At 37.8% G+C, this 20084-nt stretch overlaps 1 protein-coding gene across 1 annotated transcript in view; it reads left to right on the top strand.

The window, feature by feature from the left end:
- itsn1 (intersectin 1 (SH3 domain protein)) overlaps nucleotides 1-18914 on the top strand; it is a 54267-nt gene extending 35353 nt beyond the window's left edge. Inside the window, 18 exon segments of the mRNA XM_034681851.1 lie at nucleotides 176-206; nucleotides 209-313; nucleotides 316-369; nucleotides 9145-9266; nucleotides 9488-9594; nucleotides 10706-10807; nucleotides 10930-11011; nucleotides 11474-11572; nucleotides 11693-11776; nucleotides 11921-12004; nucleotides 13285-13416; nucleotides 13620-13700; nucleotides 13904-14025; nucleotides 14244-14326; nucleotides 14432-14515; nucleotides 14848-14912; nucleotides 15193-15301; nucleotides 15407-18914. Of these exon segments, the coding sequence (XP_034537742.1) occupies nucleotides 176-206; nucleotides 209-313; nucleotides 316-369; nucleotides 9145-9266; nucleotides 9488-9594; nucleotides 10706-10807; nucleotides 10930-11011; nucleotides 11474-11572; nucleotides 11693-11776; nucleotides 11921-12004; nucleotides 13285-13416; nucleotides 13620-13700; nucleotides 13904-14025; nucleotides 14244-14326; nucleotides 14432-14515; nucleotides 14848-14912; nucleotides 15193-15301; nucleotides 15407-15555 (1695 nt within the window). The 3' untranslated portion in view covers nucleotides 15556-18914.
- The last annotated feature ends 1170 nt before the right edge of the window (nucleotides 18915-20084 follow it).

The raw sequence follows: 20084 nt of genomic DNA, 5'->3' as shown, positions 1-20084 counted from the left end.
TTAACCACAAGCGACCTGGCTGTTTTATCTGGAGAAAATGCATTGTATACATTCAATTTTTAATACCATGTTTTAAAAATAAATGAATAAATAAATACATAATATCAGTTAATTTGATATATTACTTGATTGAATGTTGATGGTCCTGTTATTTTGTCTCTCTCTGGTGGTGAAGCCTGTGTGTCAGGTGATCGGCATGTACGACTACGTGCCCAAAACGACGACGAGCTGGCCTTCCAGAAAGGTCAGGTGATCACAGTGCTCAACAAGGACGACTGTGATTGGTGGAAAGGAGAGCTCAATGGGAGGGAGGGTCGTTTCCTAGCAACTACGTCAAACTTACCACAGATACCGATCCAAGCACGCAGTGTGAGTACTCACAAACGCCTCACAAACACACTCAATCTTCACAAGATGACAGAACACAGTTTCTAAAATTAACATATTACATATTCTCAATGTGAATACAACTTATGTAACACTCACAGACACACACACACACACACCCACAGTGAAACTCTCTCTCTCTCCGCACATACACATACACACACACACACACACACCCCAGAGCCAGTGTGTGTGGGAGATGCTGTCCCTCTCTGTGTTTGACCCTGGATTGGTTTGACCTTTGACCTTTCACTTGACACTCCTTTGGGCCTCTTTGATACCTCCAGTCATGCAACACCTCTGGGTGGTGTTTGTGTGTGTGTCTGTATGATGTGTATGTTCATGCATGCATGTGTGTGTGTGTGTGTGTGTGTGTATATTTGCGCACATTATTTCAAATGTGGTTCCCTCTTTTTCCTGCATGTTCCCCTTCAGCATGATCCACCATAGACTTAGAGTGTGTAGAGCTGAGCAAAAGAAAACAAGCAGCAAGTCTGGACTCCTCACTGATCCACATCGAGCCAGGCAAAATGTGTGTGGTAACAAAAGCACACATTTTTAAATGCAGACAAATGGGGTTGATGACTGGCACATATTAATGTTAGTATTTGTATACCTTCAGCAGAGTCAAGTCATAAAATACAGAACATTAATTGTCGCTTATGATTATTCAAAGTGAATTCTACGATTAGAGATCTTGTGAATGTACAAAGAGTTTGATGGTGTGTGAAGATGAAATAAACACAAATGGAGGACAATTTGCCGGTAAAAAAATAAGAATATTAGGAAATGTAAAACATTTTCAAATCCCCTCAGTTTGAAAGTGATAGATGTTTAAACGTTACTATTAAAAGAAAACATTATATCATTTGTGTAGAACTTTTTGGTGTAATGATAGAAACATGTGCAGGTATCTTTCCTTCAGTGGCAATTAGGCAATAATAGTGTCAATAATCATTAAGTTATTATAAACGAACAGAATTAAAAAGTGGTTTCTCCTTATTGAAGCAACACATGTCTAAGCCCTAAGCAAGATGTGTGTATCAGGGCTGTGTTAGCCAAGAATTTGAGGATACAGTATGATACATATCCTCACATGTGGGTTCCCTAACCTCCATCAAACTTTTTTTAATGTAAGCCCATTAATAAAGATGAAAATAGTGTATTTAATCCAATTTGAAATATCACAGTCCCTGTAGCATTCAGCTGTCAAAGCACTGCTGTTGTTGCAGTTGTATCAAAGTATTAACAGTAGTATTTACAAATAAACTATTTGCGTATAAAGTATTAATAGTATTGATTTCTCGTTGTGAAGAAAGAAATGTCACCATTATACTCAAGTGTCGGAGTATTGCTTACACTCTCAGTGGGTATTTTTTTCATGCAATTAAATTAAATTAAAATGTTTTAAAGAATCTGCCGCTGTCTGAACAAGCCAGTGTAATGTAAGAAAACAGACTTTAAGTCTTTTACGCTCTGTTTCTTCTGTGGGTATTTTAGTGTTGAACATGGCAAGTCAGATACAGATGAACTCTTTAATAAAAAGCTGCATTCAGATTTGATTTTATAAATCCATAATGAATTAAAGTTTAGATTCCAGTTGCTTTTTAAGATAAGATAATCCTTTATTCGTCCCACAACTGGGAAATTCAAGTGCTACAGCAGCAAAGTAGATTGTGCAAAACAGTATAAAGCAAACAAGAGCATATGAAATAGCAATTATTAAAAAGTTATTAGCACTTAAAATAAAGAAGTAAAAATAGCATGTCGTACGATGTATATATACAACTAAATAAGTAAATTTACAAATATTTACAAAACCAATGATGCAGTGAAAAATGATGCAGTTTATAGTAGCACAATACATTAATATAGTATTGTATGTATACTGGCCAAAAGGAAACAAAGAATTTAAATATTAAAGGTGTTTGTTGTCACATATTTCAGACGTATCAGAGCACTTTCAAGTTTCATTTTTAACAATAAAAAAACGTGTTTGGTTTTATATAATTTATTTACATATTTTAAAGCAAAATGATAATTATAATATTAATAGTCTTAATAATGGCTAAATTTTGTAATTTGGTAAACATGACTAACAATAAGCTCGATCACACTGCCTGCTGTTGCTTGCTCTACATCCTCTACTTCTATGCTAGGTTAGACCACACCTCCACACTCTCTGTCTTGCTGCACGCTCCACCTACCTAGCACCCGATTGGTTGTTGTTGTTGTTGTTTTGTTTAGTTGTTTTTGTTGATGTTGTTGTTGTCGTCCTCTCTCTAGGATCATATCATTACCCAGAACCCCCCTCTCCTCAAAGCCCTCAAAGAGACCCACTAGGCCACTCAACCAATGGGACAGCAGCAAGAGGTCACATGACCCGGAAATGGCGACTCTCCACCAATAGAAGCCAGAGAAAGACAGACAGACAGAAAGACAGACTGTAACGTTTAAACGCCCAGTGGTGGCGAGAACTCTGTCTATGCATGGCTCTGACTCTCCAAACAGCACTGTTCAACAGGAGGAGATCAATAGTCAGGGTTCTCCTTTTCTTCTCCTTCTGTTTCTTCTCTTTTCTTTCTATCAGTCAGAAAGGTCGTTAGCTAGGGAGGAAAGGAAGAAAGGAGGAGGTTGAAGGAGAGCAAAAGAGGAGACGAGACTATTGAGCTCCTTTCTCCCAGATTGGACTGATGAACATGTTTTGACTGGATCACAGTGAAACACACACACATACACACAAAGACACCACAAACACACACAGCCCTATGTTAGCGTGGTGAAAGTGGATAGTGGGTCATTTTGTGGCTTATGGGAGATTCTGTCATTAGAATCAGTAGCTCAGCTCATCCCCGCTACTTCCTGTTATTATTCTAATTTTTTTTTTTTTAACCTGGTTCCCATTGGTTCAGCAGCTTCATTCACCTGTCAGTCAAAAGCGCTGGCTCCACCCCTCCCCCCCCCCCCCCCCCCCCCCACTAACCTACTCCCCACCCACAGCTTCACAGAAAAGACCCACTATCTGCTGGAGGACGAGTCTCAAAGTTAAAGTCTCCTCTCCTCTCTTCACCTCTCCTCTCCTCAATGCCAAAGATTCCTCCTCACTTTCTCTTTTCCTCTTCCTCTTCTCCTCCCCTTCAAAGGAGATGAATTAACGGAGAGGAGAGGAGGGGTTATTGAGATGCGTCCCAGAGCAGTTCAGAGCTAAGTTTCAACCCAGGGTGACGCTCCCTTCTATGTTTTTACAGTTTAGTTCCCTCCACCTTTCTTTGCTAGGAAAGGAAACAAGGAGGCATAAAAGTGAGCGATCAGCTGGGATTGGGATTCAGCCTGTCGCTCAGGGCTAAAAATAAAAAGCCATGCTGTTTATGCTTAGCTTACAAGCTAACCAAATTATAACATACACACACAATGCAACATGGTACAGAGAGCTTGGAGTATGCACATGACCTTAAACAGTGTGAACAAATTGCACAGACACACAAACACACACATATATTGTATATGTATATCTCACAATCAGACACAGTAATAGTGTTTTTATCGGTAGTAGTTTAACATTCTGAATATGTATTAACTTTCAATGATCTGTTTTATGTTCGGTTGTTATTTTTGTTTACATGTGTATTGTTTTGTGTGTTGCTATGATGAGATATTGTCATACTTTTGAGGGCTAAAACCAGGATGACAGATATTGACATACCACATGGACAGTTTGGTACTAAACATGTAGTGGTGAAATTATCTTTTCAAGGGAGAAAAGAAAAGTCTTCAAAATGTTTCAATTATTCCACTATATAGATTATAACTTTCTTGGGGAGAGTTAAATGAGAAAAACAGTAAAACTTTCATGCCTGTCATTTAAATATGAGACGGTTGGTTAGCTTAGCCTAGCATTAAATTGGAAGCACTTGATGGAAATGGCTAACCCAAAAAAATGACTTAAAGGCCTTTAAATCTTGCAAATAACTCCCTATACAACAACAAATGGTAGATGTTACATTTGTGGTTGTGCACATTGTTATTTTGCCGTTGCATCAAACTACAGTTTTCATGATAAAGTAAGCTGATCAACTTCTGGCTGTAGCTTTATAATTAGCAAAGATATATTATAATAGTATTTACTTTGTCATCTCAGGAATCATGAGAAAAAAAGGTTAGTACATTTACCGTCTTACAGACCGTTTCTTTGAGTAGCTTTTATGTTTTTAGTTTTATTGTCATTGTCAAATGTGTGAGTCATTCCTGCCCCAAGGATAGCTTTAATAATAGACATTTAGTACGTTTGGGTCAAATAAGAAAACTCAGAGTGCTTGTGTCTGTCAATTAAAATCTCTAGAGTAGGGAGGCAATTAGATGTGTGGTTGCACTGGGAAAATGCTAGTCTGGCTCTGTTCAGAGCTTAAACACACCCTGAACACCTTTAAAGCTAGCACATAATGTACATTTTTTTCTTCCCTCTTGTTTTTTCCAGCTTATCAAATTGTACTCAAGTTTTAAATGTGTTGGTGGTATTAACTTTCTAAACCATAAGAAAACATTTAAAAGGAAATAAACAGATTTCCCTTAATGACAAATTGCTCCTCTAAAAACCTCCGGAGTTTGAAATTAGGACTCAGTTTCACACGGTAGTGATGTTTTAGCTGTATTTTTAGCTTTACCTCCTAAAATGTGCCACACTGTGATGCAACTTTGGAGAGTAGATTTAGCTTGTGGCCAAAAGAAACCCAGATTTCAAGATTTTCTTCTCCCTGCACTTCAGATTGACCATCAGAGCATGAAAAAATAATTTCACCCCTACATAATGTAAAGTTACAGTGACCTGTAGCTCGCTTTATAGGACCCTACTGGGTTTGTAGCTGCAGTGTTCAAACTATCAGTGAAACACATCATGAACTGAAGGATCCAAGTAAATGGACCATATTTTGTTCAGAGTCCGTTGAATCACATATTTTTTCATGTCATATAACTGTTCTCCAGGTCTGTCTTCAGAAACAAAAGAAATGGCGTGTCGAGAAACACTTTTGAATTCCTTACATCACTGGCTCTGCTTGTTATATACACACCCAAGTTGAATTTTTAAACGTGTCTACGACACAACTTTGTTCCAATATTCACATGACAAACATTTTCTTTTAATGTCATGCTTACGTGGGAAGCTCAAATGTTGTTGCACTGTTTTCACTTCTGTGTTCAAGATTAATCAAAAAAACATTTCATGTTAATATAACATCTTTATTATACGCTACTGTAAGACAACAGCTAACGTAAGCATTCAAACACTTTCTCACAAACATTAGTTACAACAGGGAATAAGTGCTTGGCTAAATCTATGTAAGCTAGCTTACAGCAAAACATTAGAAAGCATTGGTTCAAGGCGCTCGTTAGCTGTTATGACTTAGCTAGCATTAGCTTTTCATAGAATACAGTTAGAAAGATGTAAACTCCTAGCTAACAGTAATTGAAGTTAGTTAACAGTAATATGAGCTAGCTAACCGTAATGTTGCAAAAAGTTGGTTCAAGACTGTTATTAGTGGCTAAGCTGTCTGTGCCTATTTAGTTAAAAAAAAAGTGTTGTTTGATTATCATTCAAATAATTTCTGACAGATGTTTTATACTTTATATTACATGAGATGTGAATTCATAGCCAACAGTAATGCAAGCTAGCTAATAGTAACCTAGCCAAAAGTTAGCTCCACCACTAGGCTTTAGGAAAATAAGTGTTCCTGGTGAGTTATCAAACCTTTTCTACCTGTAAAAATAGTCAAATACTCCTCCAGATATTCACCATACAATAACTTTATAGTTGTTAACCGATCAAGAGGTCAAATTCTTATTTTTTCAATGTGAGGTTCCTATTCTTTGTGGTTGGCAAACTTGGATTGCTTCAGTATGACCTTACAGCAGCATGTAAGCTAGTAGCCAAGCATGACATCAGAGGAAAATGACTGCCTTGTGAATATGATTAACTTTCAACACCAACAAAACTGCCCTCCATTCGTTCCCATAGCAACAGACTAGTATTATCATGGTTGCCATATCAGATTGTGTTTTTTTTTGTTTATCCAGATGACAGTATTGTGATATTAATGTTTACCCTCAGAAACACAAACAATGATTAAAATAATTATTGAAACTAAGCAACTTTTTATACAACAAGCAATAGAGTTGTTACTATTATGATGGTAATTATGATAATTATGATAATTATTAATGTGCTTGGATCCCATTGGCTCCTCAAATGTGTCAGTATTGGAGGTGAAGGTCTCGATTGGTTGGTGAGTAGAACACCATTGGTTTTTTAACAAACTGAGGCTGGAGGCCCTGATTTTGGTCACTGGTCAGCTTGTTGAAGGTCCCCATGGGACTCAAATACAGGCCGGTTTTTAAACAGCGTCTGTCAGTTTGTTAACTGATGGTTGAAACTTCTCACACTCAGAGTATTTTAAGTTAGAACCAAGACCAGTCTAGACCAGAGCCATACTCCAAACCAGCTGGATCAATAGTCTACAACCTAAGCCTAGCCTGTTAAGACTTTCTAACCCTTTCATCTGCAGCAGGTCTTGCCTGTTACCATAAGTTTGAAATATTTGGGCACCCAAACTGTTGCTTTCAAAGAAAACAAGAAACTCTGAACATATACAGTATCTCTTTCATGGCTTTTAACAGAAAGTACCTACTCTCTCCTCTCTGCTCTGAAGCATGGCTCTGCTCCAGTCTGGTTTGGTAAAAGAAAAAAAAAAAAGAAGCTCTGTATGACCTTTAGTTAATCTAATGAATGGTAATGGTTGGTGCTTCATATGATTATAAATTGCAACTCTAATGAATGGACGAATGGATTAACAGCCAGGCCAAATGTAACCACACTGCACTTGGTGTCAATGCATGCATGAATGAGTGAGTGCGTGTGTGTGTGAGTGAGTGAGTTAAATGGACATGAATGGTCAGATGGATAGACAAAGGAATGAAAAGGATACTTGAATGAATGAATGGATGAATGAAATGTACAGAATGTTAGCATAGCTTTGGTAGTAAAAATGTCCTGAGGTTTTTATTGGTGGAGATTTTGATGAAGCGGTGAATCTGACCTCGTCCTGATGATTAAACGCTCTGAGACAGACTGCAGTGGACTTGCCTCATTACTGTCTCCCACATACTCTCTCTCTCACTCACACACACTCACACTGTTCCTCAGATTTCATTGTTTAAGGTGTCCTAAAGAAGCTACCTGTTAAACTGGCATTTGTAAGGAAATAATTTAATTTTAAGCTCATGGGCCTGTTTGCTGTAACAGTTTAAAAAACATTTCATGCACTTAATTAAATTAGGAATGCAGCTCCTATGTTTTGCTCTCTGATTGTTTTGCATTGAAATAACAGATGAGTGCCAAACAATCCTTGACAATGTGTGACAACACTTGAATTTCTTCCATTATGACCAGCACAAGGTACAGTGTTGTTATGATGTGATTAATCTAGGTCACTTATAACAATGTAAACAAACCGAGAGAGAGAAAGAAGTCTTCAGTTTTTTCAAAAATGTTAAAGTTCTTTTAGCATGAAAAATCACTCTATATATGGACACACAATCAAATGGCTATTTCTAATGTTAAAGTGGCGGTTTGATTTGATAAAACCTTTAGAAATAATCAATTTCTGCAGCTTTTTTAAGCTGACTGCTGCTATCAATTTCTAAGAAAACACCAAGCACCAGTAATAACATCACTGCAGAAGAGGTCAAATACATCTTTTTTTAATTGGAGGGTTGAACTACAGTTTTAAACCTTGAAACTGTTGGTCACTAAAACCAAAATACAGGTAAATATCAGGTCAGTTTGTAAACCATCTCTACCGTTGCTCCCAACTTTGAATAATTTAAGGAAAAAAAACCAGATATTTTAAACACAAAGTGAAACATTCAAATTCAAACCCCACTGTAAGTGATTGTTAAATGGAGCAACTCCTGAAAGCTGTTTCAAACAGGCAACGTGAGCATAGATTTCACACTTGATATGCATCATTCTTACATTCACCTGACAAAAATATCAGTCCAAGTTGGTGGTTTATTTAAGCTGAACGATTTCCCATCTTCCCCTTTGCATTGTCATTTCCACTGCTGCCCTGCACCAGTTCAGCGCTTCTTTCAGCCCCAGCATCCACCTTCAGGCTCCAGCCAGGAGGTTAAAGATATCATTTCATCACTCCTTAAATTTCTGCATGTGAAATAAATCCCTGAGGAGTGATGAGGTCAGAGCTTTGAAGTGAAACACAAAGTGCTGCAGTAAAAACTTGAAATCATTACAGACATAAGCTGTCTGGCTGAAGTGCCATTGCCAGTGCAGTTAAAATAGATGCCATGAGGAAGCTTGCTTGCTTATTTTATTTATTTTATTTATTAATTGAAAGGGACAGTGCCAGAGTTAGCCATAAGGCTAATTGTCATCTGTAGTCCCCAGCAGGTCATTGCAAAGCTTCTAACAATAGATGGGTAAACATAAAAAGAACCAGTCAAAAGTATTAATATAAATTGAATTTTGAAAGATATAATGAAGATACATTTTCTTAGAAAAAAACCTGACACACTCAAACACTCACAGCAAACATCCCACCTTTTTTTCCACTGCCTGTTTGTTGATCTCAGGTATGTATTTGATATTTCATTACTACAGGTGTGAAGGTTTTTATTTAACTCCTTCCCCATGTCAGTATGTTTGATTGACAGCTGTGCATTTCTGTGTGTGTGATGTTTGTATTTCAGGGTGTGCTGACCTCCACCTGCTTGACATGCTGAGTCCCATGGAGAGGAAGAGGCAGGGATACATTCATGAGCTGATTGTCACTGAGGAGAACTACGTCAATGACCTGCAGCTTGTCACAGAGGTGAAAACACTTACAGTGATAACTTACACTATACAGTGGATGACACTACATGTACCAGGCTAAGAGTTTAAAAGGTGTGGATACCATCATTTTCAGTACAAGCTAGGTTTAAAGTAGAAAAAGCATCTTCAAGTAAAATTTTGAAAATATAAATGTTTTGATACCTGAGTTTTCCGTATTATTGGAAAAAAATGTGGTAACGTTTTCCTGTATGTGTTTAGATCTTCCACAAGCCTCTGCTGGAGTGTGAGCTGCTGACAGAGAAGGAGGTGGCCATGATATTCGTCAACTGGAAGGAGCTCATCATGTGCAACATCAAACTGCTCAAGTAAATAAAAACACTAAACACACACTAATACCACCAAACAAGTGTTGAAATTAACATTTTTTGATGTATAGGTTATTTGCCTGATATCCAGTGAGAACGTGCAGTAACCGTAGAGTATCTATCTCACTGACGTCCTCAATGTGATGTTACTTATCACATTTGATGACTTCCCAAACAATGTTTTGAACCAGGCAAGAACCTGAAAAATAAATAATAATAATAATAATAATAATAATAATAATAATAATAATAATAATAATAATAATAATAATAATAAATAAAAAGCTTTATCTTGTACTATAATGTTACAAACCTTTCAAAATTCAGAAAGAAAATATGTGTGAATTTGGTTAGATGGCTGTTGACGTTTGCTGAACCATGCTGTAAATATGGCACAAAAAATGTCTGAATTAAGGCTTGGCTACATATGATGAAAATTATTACTAATTAATAATATAGAAAAAATATTACTAATTAATAATATAGATAGATAATATAGATAGATAATTAATAATATAGATAGATAACCAAAGAAGTACGATTTAACCAAGATGCACCTCTTGGCTTAGAAATTATTCAAATGCAGAAATAACAAAAACTGCAATTCCTGGATGGCCACTTGAGGCTCACTCCAAAAGTGAGTCAATACCCATTAGGCTCCATGTTAAAATGCCCAAACATCTAACATAGTGCGTTACACAAAGACTTTAGTAATAGCAGCTAATCATTATTATAGCACTATAACACACACAGGTAAACTGTAGGTATGTCATCATGTGAAAACTTTTGCATCTGGTTTGATTTGCAAATGAAGATGAGTCATACACGGTCATTAACTTTCATTTGAATTTTGAAGATAACATCATGTTGAAAGTAGCTTGACCATGTTCAGCTGCTTGCACACCTGTAGTTGTAAAATAAACGCATCAATTTTCTCACTGCCTGATCTGAAACAGAGCTGTGAGGTGTTGTTAAAAGTGACATAAAAGTCAGTGAGGTTTGGTATTTATACTTAAGTGAGGTATAGATCATATAGACCATATGTACTGGATCTTACCCTTTGTGATACAGCAGACCATCCATCTCATCACACACTCCTCTTCTCCCACAGGGCTCTGAGGGTGAGGAAGAAGATGTCAGGTGATCGGATGCCTGTGAAGATGATTGGTGACATCCTGACCAACCAGCTGCCTCACATGCAGCCATATATCAGGTGCTGTTCACTGTCTTTTAATGTCACCAGTAATCAGACAGCGATTACGTTGCTGTGTGATGGCTGTTTTTTTTAGCAGCCTGAGTTTGATGTCAGTGTTTTCTGATCATTTTTGTGTTCAGATTCTGTTCATGTCAGCTGAACGGAGCCACGCTGATTCAGCAGAAAACAGACGACAACCCTGAGATCAAAGACTTCCTGAAGGTACACACATCCCCCACACTTATGTGTTACCTCGCAGCATTTTTATCTTCAACTCACAATCCTGTGACCTACAAATACAACAAGACCATCAGCAGGTTGATTACTTCAACATTGTCGCTTTTAATGTCTGTTAGCGCTGTCATCAGGTTGGTGTTGATGAAAATATTTACAGCACACAGACCAGAAGTGCAATTATCTACATTTTCCACATTAAAGATTCACAGTTAATGATATATAATACAGTTAAAAGACAAAGGAGATACTCTTTGGTCAGAAAATACTACCTACCCATGTACAAGACTAAAAAAGCAATGAGATGAGACTTACACTGAAAGTTCCCCACAGACACTTTAAGGTAGGGCGAGGTGGGTCTCTTTAAAATCACAAGTAAACTATAAATTAAAAAATGGAAAGTCTGATCTATCAGTTTGAAAATGTTCTCTTGACTTCTCTCTGTTTCAGAGGTTAGCTATGGATCCCAGGTGTAAGGGGATGCCTCTGTCCAGCTTCCTGCTCAAGCCCATGCAGAGAGTCACTCGCTACCCACTCATCATCAAGAACGTTCGTACCACACATCTTGCCTAGTCTCCCTGACAAGTTTCTAGGACTATAAAGCACCTCAACAGGGAAGATGTACACTTAATTCTGCATTTTTTTCTACCTTTCTACCTTTGATTATAGATCTTAGAAAACACTCCAGAGTCTCATCCAGACCACAGCCACCTGAAAGCTGCTCTGGAGAAAGCTGAGGAGCTGTGCTCACAGGTGAAGATCTCACATTCTTTTCATGTGACGTGTTCTTTTCAAACTTAAAATTATGTTACTGACAGGTTCAGCAAAGTAACTCATTAACATGCTCACATCAACCAAACACATCCAACAACAAACTGACTTCATGTGTGTTTCCAGGTGAATGAGGGCGTCAGAGAAAAGGAGAACTCAGACCGTCTGGAGTGGATTCAGGCTCACGTCCAGTGTGAAGGCCTGTCTGAGGTAACTGCTGCGACCCCCCCACACACTAACACACACCATACACACACGCACTCATCTCAGCTTCAGTCATCTTTCATACAAACAAAAAGTTTTCACATAGCAAACACACATGCACCTATCAGAACACAACCAACAAGCTCTCCAGTCATTGTTTGCTTTGTGAACAATCACTATAGTAACTAAGTTCATCTTTTATAACATGTCTCTGTTTTCAGCCGATTAAAAACAACCTGCAAGCAAAAAATTGATTTCTTAGAATTTACTTTCTCAATATCTCCTTTTACATGTCTCTGATGCCACCTGTGGTGATAAGTTGTAATTGCATGCATGTTTTAAGGCTATATGATAAGCATTTAGTCACAGGGTTAGCACAGACATAAGAAAATCTCTGCTAGAAATAGTTATGTTACTAACTATAAGTTTATTCAAGTTTTTTTACTCTGATATATTTGAGGCGCCGTTTGTAAAGTTGTGCACACTGAAAATAACAGCAACATTTCTCAGTATTGTCTCTGAGCATTGTGAAACCACTTTGTGGCCCTCTGTAAATGTTTTAAAGGCAGTTTTGGATGCCAGTAAGAGATTTCACAACGCTCAGAGACAGAACTGACCCAGTCTAAGGTGTACGGACTAGCTAAGTTGCTATTGCTAAGTCTGTATCGCTTTACAAAGCTTTTTTTTTGGTATTTCCAATAGGCAGCAGCATGAATTTGTATATCAGTTAAACATTTAGGACTGCAGAGCAACATTTAACATTTAAATTCATATTTAATATTTAGATTTATGTTTAACATTTAGATTAACATTTATATTTAACATTTATATTTATATTTTGAATTTGGATTTAACAGTGATTTTAACTTAATATATTTTTCAAAACAAAAATAGATGTGAAGAAGATCACAAATATTCCTCTAAATGTGATTAAAAAAGTGACGTTTAAAAATTCACTCTACTTTTTGTTGACGTTTTGGAGCTAAATGTGGAAAAATGTTGCTGTTATTTTTGGTGTGCACAACTTTACAAGTGGCGCCCCATAGATACATGCTCTTGATGTCTAATAAATAAAAAAAACATCTTTAAGATGATAAGAACAGAGACATTGAATTAGCAAAACAGTAATTTATTATAAATGTTGGTCAGACCAAATAATCCATAATCCAGATGTCATTTTGTGTTTTGGATCCTCATTATTATGTTTGACATGTCATGGCTTGAATTGCTTATCTGTCCATGGATAAATAAATATACATAAATATATTTCCCTCTCTGTCCTCCAGCAACTGGTGTTTAACTCAGTCACAAACTGTCTGGGTCCCAGGAAGTTTCTCCACAGCGGAAAGTTATTTAAAGCCAAGAGCAGCAAGGAGCTCTACGGCTTCCTGTTCAATGATTTCTTGCTGCTGACACAGGTGAGCCTGACCTCCCTCTGTCTGACCCCATCACTTTCAGTGCTGGAAGTAAATTAGAGAGGTTTTTTGGTACATGCATTTTCATTTCATGCTACTTTCTATTTCTATGTTGCTGCATTTCAAAGAGAAATATTGTACTTTTACTCTAATACATTGATACGGCAGATATATTCAGTCGTTATTTGTCTGTGTCCCTCTCACAGGTTACCAAACCTCTGGGCTCTTCAGGTTCAGACAAAGTCTTCTCCTCAAAAACACACCTGCAGTACCGCATGTACAAAACGGTAAGATTACAGACTTTCCTCCGCTGTTTCAACACGGTCAGATAAGTGAAGTACCTTTTTCCTTTTTGCAGAAAATTACAATGTTTTTGAAATTTGTACTTTGAGAAAAATGCACATATTGGCACTTTATTTGCAGTATAGTAGAGTTGTATCTTAATTATATCTTCCTCCCTCATAATAATGAGCTTTCTTGTCTCCTTCAGCCAATTTTCCTGAACGAAGTGTTAGTGAAGCTGCCGACAGACCCGTCAGGAGATGAACCTCTCTTCCACATTTCTCACATAGACAGAGTTTACACACTCAGAGCTGAGAGCATCAATGAAAGGTAATATATATCGACATGTAATACTTAATGTAAGGGGTGTACTGTGTGCTCAGATTGTTGGATTAAGTAAAAGTAGTGATGCCACATAGTGAAAATGAACTGTTATTATTTTGTAAAACTGTTCTATCTGTTCTGCTCTTATTTCCTATGAAATGTACTGGACTTTTTTCATAACATTAAAAAATTAGTGCATTTTCTTTGTGCGTGTTTTCATGCAGGACAGCTTGGGTTCAGAAAATTAAGGCAGCTTCAGAACTCTTTATTGAGACAGAGAAGAAGAAGAGAGAGAAGGCATATCTAGGTATCTTTACTTTTCTTTCCTCCATCCTGAATGTTTTTAAATAATGTTTAAAAACAACAAAATCAAAAGACATGATCGGTGACAAAAACTGTAACTTTGTCTCAGTACGATCTCAGAGGGCTACAGGTATTGGCAGACTGATGGTCAACATTGTGGAGGGAATCGAGCTCAAACCCTGTCGCTCACATGGTATGTACACACTCCTGTTACTGAAGTTTGAAAATAGAGAATAGGATGTTTTGCCATGGTATTTTGCCATATGTCAAAGTAAACAAAGATTGTAACAAAGATTCATATATAAAAAATGTCTGGCCACAATTTATGCACCACGCAAGGTGTCAAATCCTTCATCTGTGAGTTTAGGTAAGGCTAAAATGATTAGTTAGTGATCTATTTGAAGATGACCTTTTAATATCTTTTAACTTCTTCTGTGTCTGAAAAAGTGTGTTTGCTGTTTTTTCTTTAAGAGAATAGTCCGACAGAAGCAGTTTAGATAACGACATGTTTGTCTATATTTGCAGGAAAAAGTAACCCATACTGTGAGGTAACCATGGGTTCACAGTGCCATATCACTAAAACATTACAGGTAAGACTTTGGTGACCAGCTGTGTATGTAATTGCTATGAGACAACAATGCTATGGTTCAGATTTTTTTAAAGAACACTGACATAACTTGACATGTAAAAATAGATGACGACTCTCCTTCAGCTGTTCAGTTTAGGGTTAAATGAATAAAAGAGATTGTCTGCTTCATTGAGAAAAATCTATTTGTATTGCAAAAAATATCTGTGTATCAATAACTGACCTTAGTATGTTTACCAGATCACTTACTTTCCTCTTTTCCCCTCTGTGTTGTCCCTGTGAAGGACACTTTGAATCCAAAGTGGAACTCCAATTGTCAGTTTTTTATAAAGGACCTGGAACAGGACGTCCTCTGTGTCACTGTGTTTGAGCGAGACCAGTTCTCACCTGACGGTCAGTATCAAACATCTCCAACAGGGAAAATCCTCATATTTACACCCCCCCCCCCCCCCCCACACACACACACACACTCTCTCAACGAGCTCTTTTTCCCTCCAGATTTCCTGGGCAGGACGGAGATCCGGTTGGCTGAAATAAAGAAGGACCAGGGCTCTAAAGGACCAATCACAAAGCGGTTGCTGCTCCACGAGGTCCCCACGGGAGAGATTGTGGTCAGACTGGACCTCCAGCTGTTTGAAGAACCATAAAATCTGGACGAGGCCATACTGGACTGGGTTTGCCCCAAAGGACCTAAAAGATATGGTTTGAACATGACAACTGGGTTGGACTTGACTGGACTGGACTGGATCGGATTAACTCAGTATGGGCCAGTTTGGTTTCTTAGTGCTTTCATGCTTTTAGATTTAGAATGGATAGTGCAATCAACAGGTAAAGCCTTATTTTAGGCTTTATTTTTATGAAGTAGCTGAGTGCCCAAGCAACAGACCCCCAAAATTACATTTTGGTTGGATTATTGTTATTTGGGAATTTGTACCACTGTTAAGTAAGAAATTCAGATGCAGCTAACAGTCGAACTCGCCATGAAATTTGGCTAAAATACAGTTGGGCACATTTTCTCAGTAGACTGAATGTTCATAGTAACATGCTGTCTTTCGCTCCTTTAACTGTCTTATTTACTATTTGGAGGATATGTGGAGTACGATTAAATCCACATGCTAGTCAGTTATTTAACAGCGCTGTAGTACCAACACAGACAGAAGGGGGCAGTATGACGTATTTCCCTTCTTTCAAACAAAGCTATCTTGAACTACTTTCTCCAGTGGAAATAGGGAATTCACAGTATATTTTCCGTGTACATATCATTTTTGAATTATTAAATGCTGTGTGAACCCTCATTTCTACAGGTTCTGATGAATCAAAAGTAGGCCATATTTGAGGCTAAAAGTGTCTTATAAAGAATATGGTCTTAAAATATGTAGCAGTCTCTATTTTGATGAAATGGAAAATAGAAACAACGAAAACACTCTTAAACAAGCATTTCTTATGGTCGACTTCACTGTGCTAACAGGTTAGCTAGCTCATGAGCAATTATCTTGTAGTACCAAGGAATCAAAATACAAATCCTGTCTCCATTCCAGTCCGGTCCAGTCTACATCCCACCTCCTTCATCATGGCCCAGATCAGTGTTTTAGTCCACTCTGGTCCAGTTCAATCATCATTAGTCCTCTTGGAGGTCAGAGCCGGGTCTTTAGCGTTTCCTCTTCCTCTGCTTCACCAGACAGTCTCACAGACACTCCAGTGACAATCCCAGCCCTCCTTGTTCATCCCAACAAACCCAAAACCCTGGATGTGTGTAAAAAAAAGTGTGTGTGTGTGTGTGTGTGTGTGTGAGGGCAAGACAGAGAGCTGGTGCGAATGACTGTATGTGGATGTGTCAAGGTGGACAGGCTAATTAAAGGTACTGTTTCCTTTATTTTTTATGTCAAGTCTTACAAAAGTCTCTGTCAGAGTCTTAAAGTCAAGCGTTGAGGTACTGTGCACCTAAAGGGGCTTTTGAATCTTTGCTCTGTTTGGGCCTTCACTGCACACTTGTCACATTATCTCAGAGAGTGCTAAATATGTACAGATGAGAAATGCTAATGATGCTAATATGCTGAAGATAAAGAAAGTGTTTACTCCAATATATGACAAGTGTCCAGTGTAGAGAAATTACAGACCTGTCAGGATGCCCCTTTCAGATGTATCAATAATAATAAAAATGCTGATAATGACATGGCTGAAACCAAGGCAACCAGGGAACAGGTGTGACAGCTAATTTTAATACTGTAAGAGGAATGTCTTATTTTATATGATTTTTTGGGGATGTTGGACACTGATCGGGTTGTAGTTTTAGGTGATTTTAGCCACACATCTAACCTCTGTTGTCATGTTGCTGCTGTGCAGAGCGGTCACCGTGGTCGTCACTATGCAGGGAACAACAACCCTGAAAAAATCTGAGGGTCCAAAGCTGGATAGAGACCCTCAAACATGCTAAGTAATGCATACATGTATTAACCAGAGACAGACTTTAGTACATTTCCACACTCTAACCCTGAGGTAGCTCAGTGTCAAAAGCACTTTTCAAAACTACACTGTCGCTTAGAGGCGAGCAAGTCACAACTCATCAGATGTTTGGCCATTTTGAATACTCATGGCAGGATACTTGATTGAACATTTAAAACAAACATTTTACATTTTTAGCTGATGTTATTCTTGAAATAACTTCAATAAATGATCCTCTTATTTCAGCAATTTTCCCCTGAACCCAGGCACTTTAATCTGAGGGAGCCAGACAGAAATATATCATGCTGTTTTTTTAAACTTATTTTCTGCCAAGGATTTATCTACAGTTGGCAGCTGAGGATAAGCAAGTATTTCTAATGTCTATGGATTAAATCAAAATAAACATGCTCACTGATGTGTGCACCTTAGACTCTGAGTGGGCGCTGGAGGTGCAGAGGTTTGAGACTGGGTTAGTGAGATACATTTGTGGCTTGTTTTAGCCTTTTTGATTTGTGGACAGTAGGGAAAATGTAGAACATCACAAGTTAAACCGTTAAAAGTGAGAATTTGCATCACAAAATAATAAAAACTGCAGATGGTTATAACAAGTGTTACATTTTCTAAAAACCCTGAGGAAAAAAGCTAAAACACTGATTAAAGTTAGCTATGATTATAGCATTCTGAGGTCTTGACAGTAGCAGCCTCCCATTGGTCAAAATATTTTATGTTTTCAAACCATTAAAATATTTGTGATGCTGCAGTTTTTGGATTTGTAAAGAAAGAAGATTATTTTTAAAAATGCTAAAGTTCTGTTTTAGCTTTTATAGCTGCTGTTGACTTCTGGTGCCTTTACATTAAGGCTAGCTTTGTTAAGTTGTGCTAAACGCTGATATTTTGTTTACATATATATATGTTTTCTTGCACTGCTCTTTTTTTCAGCATATCATTAATGGGATTTCTTTCTTACAAACTCAGGAGTTACTTTGAAGGCAGCATTGATCTTCTTTCCACACCTGAGTATTCAAAATGACCACTGCATTTATCAGTTGGACAGATAACGCTGCCAGTCTGGCGGCAGAATTGCAGATATGCTTGCTAATATAAATTGGCAGGTTAGTGAAAAATAGTTATTTTAATTTGTTGCCAAGGTTACCACCACAGGGATAACCAATAGTTACCTTAGTGACCAGCCACTGTCCAATAAGACGTCAGAGAGGCTCAGCCAGGTGCAGCAGCTTGACTGTGGAGGAAGGTGTGAATGAATGTTTGTGTCTCTCAAGACTGAAGCTGATGATGAAGAAGATAATAATGAATGATAATGATGAATTTGTCTTAGATCCCCATACTGTTTTCCAGCTCCGCCTCCACGCTGTACTGAAACTAACCTAATCCAGTTTAAACCCGTTCTCACTGTTCCAGGTTGTGTATAATACTACTGCTATCTGAGAGTTAATATATGAGCGCTACTGGGGCGTTAGAGACAGCCTGCTGTTAATTATCACTGTAGAAGATGATGTACGTTGTTGTCTTTCAATGTTCAGAATAAATTTCTGTTGGACCAAGACTGCAGCTGTTGTCTGTTTCAAGCATGGATTGTGTTTTTAAAGTGCACCACCACTCTTTTTCAGTGACATGTTAACCATTTAGTTTGGCCAGAAGAGACCAGAGGTTTGATACTGAAGATGTCTAGTTTGGCGACTCAAACTGGCCCACAGGAAACATAGAGGGCAGCTACTGGTACCCACCTGTCTTCATAGCACAACCCCTCAATAAAGCACAAGTTAAGGCCTCAATATACAGTAGGCTATATGACCAATTCACTTTTTGACAAGATCCACACTAACCCATGCCATCCTGAATGAAAGACAATATCTAAAACCATGTTGCTGTCAAATTTAGCAGTTAAACATTAGGGTCTGATTTGTATTTGGAACCAGCCTGAAGTGGCCATTCAAGGAACTGCTGCATTTTCACTTCATCATTTATTCATTTTTAGAAAGTGGTTTCCTGTGGGAAAATCTGATGTTTTGATTTTTTTTCCCCAGCTTTTTAAAATCTTAAAAAAACATCCAGTCTAAGAAGAAAACAACAATCCTTCAGCTACAATTGAGACTAATGCAATCTAACAAAATTATTTTTTAATAGCCAGATTCCCACTGTTTAGCAGAAGCTTATCCCTACTTTTTTCTGTTTCAAAGTTATGTAGTATATATTAGTACAGCAAAAGACAACTAATACAATTAATCTTCCTCTCTTTACATCATCCACCCTGTCTCTATTCTGCCAGAGACACAGCCAACCAGTGTCACATTGGGTTGACATGGTATGTGACCTGCAGCAGCACACAGCTAAAAAGAGGCTCACAGAGGCTGCACTGAGCCTGGACTGCTCGAGTTTCACAGATAAATGTCACAGCAGTCTGAATGGTTTTATATCATACTCTTACAGTTCAAACTGAGAACAGTGTTTCCTATGACAATGTCATATCCACATTTTGAACTAAAGTGTGAAGGGGGTGTGACTTCAGCTCTGTGTTGTGTTTTGCAATAGTGTTTTGCACATGCACAGAAAGGGGGCGTTGTCTATAACAACCCTGCGTCAAGAGAGACACATTTAGCCACCATTACGCCGGAATTTCGGTAGATACTTTCAAAGTAAAGACCTCTTGAGTTAAGTGTCGTGAAAGTTAAAAGTCAACTTCTTCACTTCAATAATTATCGGTCAATTTTAGCAG

This window comes from Notolabrus celidotus, chromosome 4 (assembly GCF_009762535.1).
Source record: "Notolabrus celidotus isolate fNotCel1 chromosome 4, fNotCel1.pri, whole genome shotgun sequence".
Taxonomy (NCBI): Eukaryota; Metazoa; Chordata; class Actinopteri; order Labriformes; family Labridae; genus Notolabrus; species Notolabrus celidotus.
This window is presented reverse-complemented; position numbering and strand designations above follow the sequence as displayed.